General features: G+C 29.7%; 1 protein-coding gene across 1 annotated transcript; it reads left to right on the forward strand.

Annotated features, from left to right (window-relative positions):
• The first annotated feature begins 2,374 nt into the window (after nucleotides 1-2,374).
• Nucleotides 2,375-4,815, forward strand: LOC106775078 (tRNA methyltransferase 10 homolog A). Its single transcript, XM_014662117.2, has 3 exons — nucleotides 2,375-2,920; nucleotides 3,536-3,895; nucleotides 4,334-4,815. The coding sequence occupies exons 1-3, from the start codon at nucleotides 2,468-2,470 to the stop codon at nucleotides 4,547-4,549; spliced, it is 1,029 nt and encodes a 342-aa protein (XP_014517603.1). The 5' UTR covers nucleotides 2,375-2,467; the 3' UTR covers nucleotides 4,550-4,815.
• The last annotated feature ends 3,969 nt before the right edge of the window (nucleotides 4,816-8,784 follow it).

Below are 8,784 nucleotides of genomic sequence, written 5' to 3' on the forward strand. Positions count from 1 at the left end.
GAGAAGAGAATGAGAAAAGGAAAATGGTGGATAAGAGAGGAAGAAAGGAAAAAGATGGAGAAGAAAAAAACAAAACTAGAAATGGTCACCTATTCACCTTTTAAGCACAAGGATGCAGACTAATTTCTTTGGCCTATCCTATATAACATTTAGTATGGGTTTATAGGGTTTGTTTTGTAATTTTCTCTCTCAGTATGTAAAATATCAAAGTGTGGGGTTTTAATAACCTTAATACAAGTGAGGGTATCGATACCAAAGTAGGTTTGAAAATGAATGTTCCTACTAAATGGAATTTTATCTATTTTATGTTTGAGAGTTCAATTAGATAATTAACGTGCCTTTGAAAGTTTGACTATCCATGATAAAAATTATGTCCATTGTCCATCAAATGATGAGTAGAAAGGCTGGAAAAAATATGAGTTCTTAAAATCATTTTATGTAATGATTAATCTTATTTCAGGTTCTTCTTATCCACCTTCTTATCGTGACTTCATGCAAGTTTAGAAAATTAAATGTTTGTGGTAAGAAAATGTAAAAAGTGACGATTTAACGATTAAAGGTATGTAGTTGAGTATGATGAGCAAGTTTAATAAATATTGGGATCAATATTATGACATTCTTGCTATTAGGACTATTTTTGATCCACAAATGAAGTTTGAAACAATTTGATTTTGATATAGAAAAATTAATCCTTTTACCTGTGAAAATAAGATTAATGCTTTTAAATGATAAAATGTATAAGTTGTTTTAAAAATATGTCAAATTGCATTCAAATGAGTAAAATATTTTAAGTTCTCAAGTTTTCTCTACAACACAACAACCTTTTTTTACTAATGGTGAACCAACGGTGAATGCATTTGATGTAAGTTTTTAATTCTCGATTTACTTTATTTTATTAAGTATATTTTATTTATTACTTATGATGAATGACACATTAAATTTGTTTCATGATGTCTTAGAAATATGTTGATTATTTGAGTCAACATGTTGATAACAATAGAATGTCTGAATTGGATCTTTATTTAGATGAAGGAAATCTTTGTCCAAAGTTTTTTTATAAGTTGCATGTATTGAGTTATTGGAGAGATCATCCAGATCATTATTTAAACTTGTATAAAATGACTTATGACGTTCTTAGCATTCCAATCACTACAATTGCTAGTGAGTCTGTCTTTAGTTTTGGTTTTCGTGTGCTAACCAAATATCATTCCTCCATTCTTCGAAAGAATGTCAAGGTAATCATTTTAACTCAAAATTGGTTACATGGTTTTGAACTAACAAGTAACATTGTTTCAAGTATTATGAAATTAATTTAATTATTTATTACTTTATGTTTCAATATTATTAGTTAACATTTTTTTACTGTATTGTAGACATAAACAAAGAAGAAAATACTTCAAGAATGCAAAATATTATAGATTTATCCATAGTCTAATATTATAGATGAATAAGTGACATAGAAGGATCAACGTTAGATACTTATTTATTTTGCTTTTAGATTGTATTCGGAGTTTAAATTGATTTTTGATTGTATTGAATTTTTTTTCATTATGAATTGTTTCTGGAGTCTAACATATCATTTTACTCTGAAATTTATTTAAATTTGAATTAAAAATATTGTTATTCTTTTTTGAAATAAAAAAAACTAATAATTAAGTGAGGTCAACTCGTTTAATTCACCAACTCATAGCGAGCTATATCAAATTCAAATTTTTTTACTCACTAAAAAGTAAGTCGGATTGGATCATTTAGAGTGAACAGACAGATATAACACTAATTATAATTATATTTTAAATTTAAAAATAAGTTTTGTTTTTATTTTATGGAGGATACAATGTAATGTTTAAATTTGTAGTGTAAATTTACTAAATTGGGATTTTACAACATTTATGATAGAAAGATAATATAAAGTCACTTTTAATAAACTTAATAAATGTTAAAATAAAAAATAGCAATTTATTATTTAATTAAATGTTAAAAAAATATTACCTCTTTTAAATATATTAGGAGTGACAAACGAAACTTTGTTTGGTAGATAATACAATAGATCAATTATTTTCCACTCATGAGCTTGCTTTGCCAAATCAAGTTTAATATGTCGATCCTTTTAAATTTTAAATAAAAATAATTTACAATGTTAGTTTTTTATATTTTGTTATTTTATACAAATATATATTATAATTTAAACATTAATACCTAAAAATCAAAGTTTTAAAATTAAGTATAATAAAGTAATTTAATATATAAAATAATATTTTAATTAAAGATATTAATTATTTAACTATATTTATAAATTGGTAAATAAATTAAAACTTTCAACTCATCCTTTACAAAGCAAGTGTATGTGTATTAACTCAAAGACAGTTAATTATTTTCGAAAGAAGTAAAACTACGAGCAAATAAAACTGACCAAATTAAAGGAAGCAGTTCCGCGGAGAGCGTCTCCAACAAATCCCTAATCCAAACAATGCCGGAATCACCCGGCGGCGGAGACGCCGGCGCTCCACCGCAGACAACCGAGTTGGAAAGGCCCCACACTGACCAAAACGCCGCCGAAAAAACCGACGCGGATCCTCCGGTGCTCTCGAAGAACGCACAGAAGAAGCTGGCAAAGCAGCAAAGGTTCGAGGCGAAAAAGGCGGAGAAGAAAGCCGCGGCGAAGGAGCAGAAGCGAAGAGATGTAGAGAGAAAGCGCAAGGAGTGGGAAGACAGCCTCGCCGGCGTCTCTCAAGAGGAGAGAGCGAAGCTATTGGAGTCTCGAAGAACCCTCCGCAAGGAGAGAATGGAGAAGAGGTCACTGGAGAAAGAGAACAAGAGAGAGAGACTAACTGTAGCGAGAGAACAAGGTCAAAACGTCATCGTCGATCTCCAGTTTTCTCACCTCATGAACCCTAACGAAATCCACAGCCTCGTTCAGCAGGTTCGTTTCTCAACTCAAAATACTGGATTTCACCTTGAGAAGGTTTGAATAAACAATTTGCAATCACATTGTGAAGGTTTTTAGACTCTCTGCGGCTGCAATAGGGGTGCATTTATTCGTCATTTCTCGCAATAACAATGATAGGTAGTCGCAACTGCAATCTAGATACTGTTTGAATAAGCTTCTCTGTAACAGGAAGAAATTGAAAATAAGGTTTGCATAAATCCATAATAAGCTAACAAAATAGAGCTTCTACTGAATAGTTTAGGCAAGTTTTCCTTCGGAGAGTTTTGCGTAAACAGAATCTCAAGTTGAACTTTGTAGTTTTGACTAAGGCGTCTTTGGATGGGTTTTTTCAAAAGAACTAGGAGAAAACAAAATAAGATGAATAAAATGAAATTGGCATCCTCAAATTAAAATTAGTTTGTAGACATGGTATTAATTTGGATAAACTCTCTCATATATCTTCAATTTTTTTTTTTAAACTTTTGCGTAAACTAATTTTAATTTGTGAAGAAGTTAATTTAATTTTTATTGAAAATTTTTTCTCTTAGAAGTCCTTATGATTCTTAACGAATAATGGATCTGTTAATGGTGCTGTTATTGAATTGGCAGGTTATGTATTGTTATGCTGTGAATGGAAGGTGCGCTTCTCCTGCGCATCTTTGGCTCACTGGCTGCGACGGGGAAATGGATAGTGCATTGAAGCGGATTCCGGGGTTTGATAAATGGATAATTGAGAAGGAGAATAGGTCTTACATTGAAGCCTTGTGTGATCGAAAGGAGGATTTGGTTTATCTCACTGCGGATTCAGAGATTGTTCTTGAAGAACTTGATTTGAAGAAGTTTTATATTATTGGCGGGTTGGTGGATAGGAACCGGTGGAAGGGCATAACGTTGAAGAAAGCACAAGAGCAAGGGATCCAAACGGCTAAACTCCCCATAGGAAATTTCATGAAGATGTCTAGCTCTCAGGTATTATTTCTCTCATGGTCAATAGTAAATACTATACCATTTCGTTCTGATAATGATAACTTCTGTTGCTTTAGTTCCTGAAAGCTTTGTTCTGTAAATCTCTACAAATTAGTCTTTGGGGATGAGATTAATATCCAAGTCATTTAACAGGGTGGAGTACATTTGTTAATAGGTTGAGGTTTTGTGTAGTAATTTGAGGCATTATATATAGCATAGAAGGGGAATTTCTATGATTAGAATCAATAGACATCTTATGGCATTGCACTCTGTTTTTCTTTACTTTCCTTCTGTTGAGTTGATCCAGATGTTTGGGTGGGATCTTTTTACTCGGCATAGTCTTATAATATCAGACAAGTGACAACACTGTAGTCTTCTACTTAGAATATGCAAATTTCCTTTTGTATGACAATTCATCTTTTTTCTCGGACGAGCCTTCAGGTTCTTACTGTGAATCAAGTGGTAGAAATATTACTCAAGTTCTTGGAGACGAGGGACTGGAAAACATCTTTTTTTGCCGTTATCCCTCAACGGAAAAGATGTCAATCCGATTCAGAAGGAAATGCAGAAAATACGCTAGAGGAAGAAGACGAACAAAACGATGGTCTAATGGCAAGTAAAAAAAAATGTGTTGAGGAGGTCCCTTCAAACAGTTAGAATTGTCTCTGGCTCAAAGTATCCTTACAAACCTGTTGATCTTCTTCTGAAAAGCCAACATCAAAAACAGAAACTTCAAATAAGAGCTTCACATGCAATCTTAATACTGACAAGGATTTGGCATAATTTTTATACGCCTTGTAACAATCTGTAACAAGTATCCCCAGATGATGTTAAAATGGAATGATTCTTTTTGAATGTTGCTCCTAGGGTGTTGGATTCATTCACAATTATATTTACATTCCTCTTCCTTTTTTTTTTTAAAATTATTTTTGTTGCTGTTTTTTTATCACCTCACTTGTTCTCTCCTTTTCTCCTTTCATATCTCGGTTATCTTTACAGTCTTTCGTTTTAACTTTTGGAAACACATTCAACACACGACGGCTGAGTAATGTTTTATTTTTGACATATGGCGATTTGAGGTTCGAATGTGATTGTATGTGGAACCTTATTTTCGGTAAAAGATGTGTAAATTTTTTTGAGCGTGTGTGCGTTGACAATGAACAACCTCTTGGCAATCCTAATACCGAAGTATCTGTTCGGTGAGGAAGCTGGACTCTCAAATCTTTAATGTTGTATTGTATGTATGTTGGATTTCATTCAATGCGATATATAATAATTAAAAAAAATTAATTTAACTTTTTTTATTTGATGTGGATAAAGTCTATTTTCTTATATCAATAAATTTATCTTTAGTTTGTTTTTAAATATTGACATTTATTCTCTAATTTATTAATATATATATATATATATATATATATATATATAATATTAAAAGACTTATAAAATAAAGATTAAATTTACATATAATTGAAAGTTTAAAAAATATTTATTTATTTGTGTAAAAAAATGGCATCAGAACATTCAACGTATTCGTTGAAAGACAGAAATTAAAATATTTATTTTCATAATTGATGTAAGATCATCGGTGAGACTTGTTGGTCCTTCCTTTTTTTTCTGTTTTCTTTTAATTAACTTGATTTTTTTTTTCTAGGTTTTTTTTTTTTTTTTTAAGTTTATCACTCCGATTATGGTCTTTGTCAAAATCAAATCATTCTACTAAAACTATCACTTAAATTTGAGTGACAATAAAATTCCAATTTATTTTTTTTAGAAATTTTATTATTTATGTATGAAATAATTACCTCCCTTCAGGCCAAAGTATAGACATCTCGTGCATGATAGTAAAAATTGGGTGGTCTAATAGCTGCCCGACAACGGAAGGAAATAGAAATGCCCACTTAAAACTCGTTAGGATAGACTTTAACCATGACTCTGATACCATATTAGAAGGTGGGTTTTAAGCTTAACTCACCCCACAAAACCAGCTTGTAAGGTGAGGTTTGCATCTCACTTATATATTATAAATTAGCCTTATCTCTATTTAATGTGAGACTTCCAACAACTCTTATGCTATGTTCGTTTGCGAAATATCTCTTCCCCACGTCCTATCAATTCCATTTTTTCTTCTTAGGTTTCGCCTAACATAAATTTCATATACAACTCACACTATAAAACAAAAATATGTTGAGTTTAATACACAATTATATCTGTTATAAGAAGACGTTTGATTCTATTTGAAGAATAATATGTTCGAGAGCCAATTTAATTATTTCATATTATATTTAAAAGAAGATAAATATATATTCAAATCTAACAACATATAATATAACTTCGATAATTCTTGGTACCTTTATGCTAAGGCTATATATCTTTTTCACCTACATCTTATCTTATGTTAAATACAATCACCAAATTTACAAAACAATACAATAAATCCATGATAAGTTAACCATTTATAAACATTTTACAGCAATCAACCACATTCATAAAAAATACCATTTCAAAAGAAAACAATTTTTGAATTTATCAATTGCCAATGAATTATAATTTTATAATTTATGCTGCACTCTCCTTAATTTATTTTGCATTTAATTCAATTGTACTAAGTATATATTTTCATACAATTATCAATCAATCACATTGTTGTGTCTAGGTAATTTAATGAGTTTGATTATAATATTTTACAACACATCTAATAATAAAATATTATTATGATAAATTTCTTAGTTTTTGTAAATATCAATATTCATACATTTTTTATGGATTAATTAAAAAAAATATAGACTCGTCATAATATATACCAATCACAATCTTTAAATTTATAACTATTAATAATTTCCTTTAAATACGTATTATTGAAATTCAATTTCAAAATGGCCATAAAATATAATACATAAAGATACAAGATAAGAACTTAAACAAAAATTTCCAAATTGTCTCATGACTTAAAATAGTTTTTATATTCAAAAACAATTATTTGTTGTGATAAAACGGTTTCAAAACTCAACTCATTTGAAAGGAAGTCTCCTGTAAATCTAAATAAGTTGAACGTTTAAATGAAAAAGATGAGTGACAAAGAAAAGAAAAATTGCATAAACATTGAAAATTAAAATTTAAGATTGAGTCACGGTGGTTCTAAAAGTGCCATAAATTACTCTAGCATCCGAATAACTTTCTTTTTTCTTCATGATAAGATACATGCATCTCTCAATTCATCTATTAATTAAAATTTATGTAGGGGAGAAGAATCTTGTTTTAAAATAATATTTTTTGCTAAAACGGTAGAAAATAGTACAGTAACTATATATATGAGTAGAAAAAGGTATGTATAATAAATGTAACCAATTTAAGTTAATGGTTTCACATCCATATAATCACATGTATTCAGTCCAAATCAATAAATTTTAATTAGAATTGATGAACATAAAACAATGTTTTCACCTTTTTCAATTGTTTCCTTTAATAGAATTTTTTTTGGCGTTACCTCAGACACATATAAGTATATAACAAAATCATATTTACTATGCAAGTGCACTGTCTCCTGTAGAAAAGAAAAGTATAGCAACGAACTTTGAAGGAGATGCATCACGACAGATGTGGAGACAACAGAGCTTTAGCAATGTTGCTGATGTTGTCTCTGTTAGTATTCTCAGTATTGATGTTCCCTAACTTGATGGCTCCAGAACCTCCACTTTTCTTGCTTCTATGCATAATTTTTATTCCCATCTTCGTTCTTTTCTATTCCATTTTTCTTGCAATCTTCGTTTGGTGAAACTTCCATTGATGGAAGAACTAGCATTTTCCATAACTAGCAAATGATGTTGGAAAATTTTTACCCTATTCATTCTTTTTAATGTCCAATGTAAGGTAAATAGAGAAAGAGAGAAAATCGGTGAAGTTGTGAAAGTTGAAATAATTTTCATATTCAATAAATTCCAAATTCCGAACTTTATCTTTAGAATTCGTTGGTTTGCTCTTATGATGAAAATTTTAAAAACAACACTGAGGGAGATTCCAAAATTTGACACCCAAATTAACTTGAAGTCAATAAAAAAATCGAGAAAGGAGATATAAATAAATAGTGAAGAAGGGTAGAAAATCCAAAAGAAGAAAAAGAAAAATAATAAGTAGATTTGTGGGAGAATATTACAGACATCTTTCATTGTGTTATAATTTATCTGAGACAAACATTGTATTAAGAAAACTTTTATCCACTTCCATTTTAAGAAACTTGAGTTTTGTTGCTATGTTTGTTATCTCTATCACATGTTCCTACATAATACGAAAACCATCAAATGTCACGAGAGTTAAAGTACTCATTATTGTCTCATTGTCTCAGCAAGAAATTTGTCTGTAGTTTGAGAATACTTTTTCACAAAGTTTACAACATATTCTCAATTTCGTATCCTCAATTTCAAGACAAGAAGTTAAATAAAAATTCCAAATTTGTCTATTAATTGATATATATATATATATATATATATATATATATATATATATATATATAAAAGAAGATAAAAGATATGAAATTTTAAAAAAATTCATTAAAACTAATTATTCATGTTTATACATGTATGTGTAATAAATTAAAACTGCATGAAAGTGACTTGTAACAACCTGAATTTAAGGAAGTCGAAGACTTGACTTACTTACAAAGCTGAGTTAGTTTATATTAGTTGAATAAATCTTGAAAAACAGGATTTGTCTATTAGAGTTTCTTAGTTGTAGTTCTTTGTTTNTGCCTATATAAGGCCTTGATCACCAAACACCACACCATCACAACATTAAAATAAACATCAAACACTTCTTTAGTTTTTAGTTTTCTTTTTCTAGGTTTCGGGAGAGCATTTTCCCTGGGGTCTCTTGGCTATATATCTTAGACAACAAAGTTA

The sequence above is a fragment of the Vigna radiata genome, chromosome 10 (assembly GCF_000741045.1).
Source record: "Vigna radiata var. radiata cultivar VC1973A chromosome 10, Vradiata_ver6, whole genome shotgun sequence".
In the NCBI taxonomy this organism is placed as follows: domain Eukaryota; kingdom Viridiplantae; phylum Streptophyta; class Magnoliopsida; order Fabales; family Fabaceae; genus Vigna; species Vigna radiata.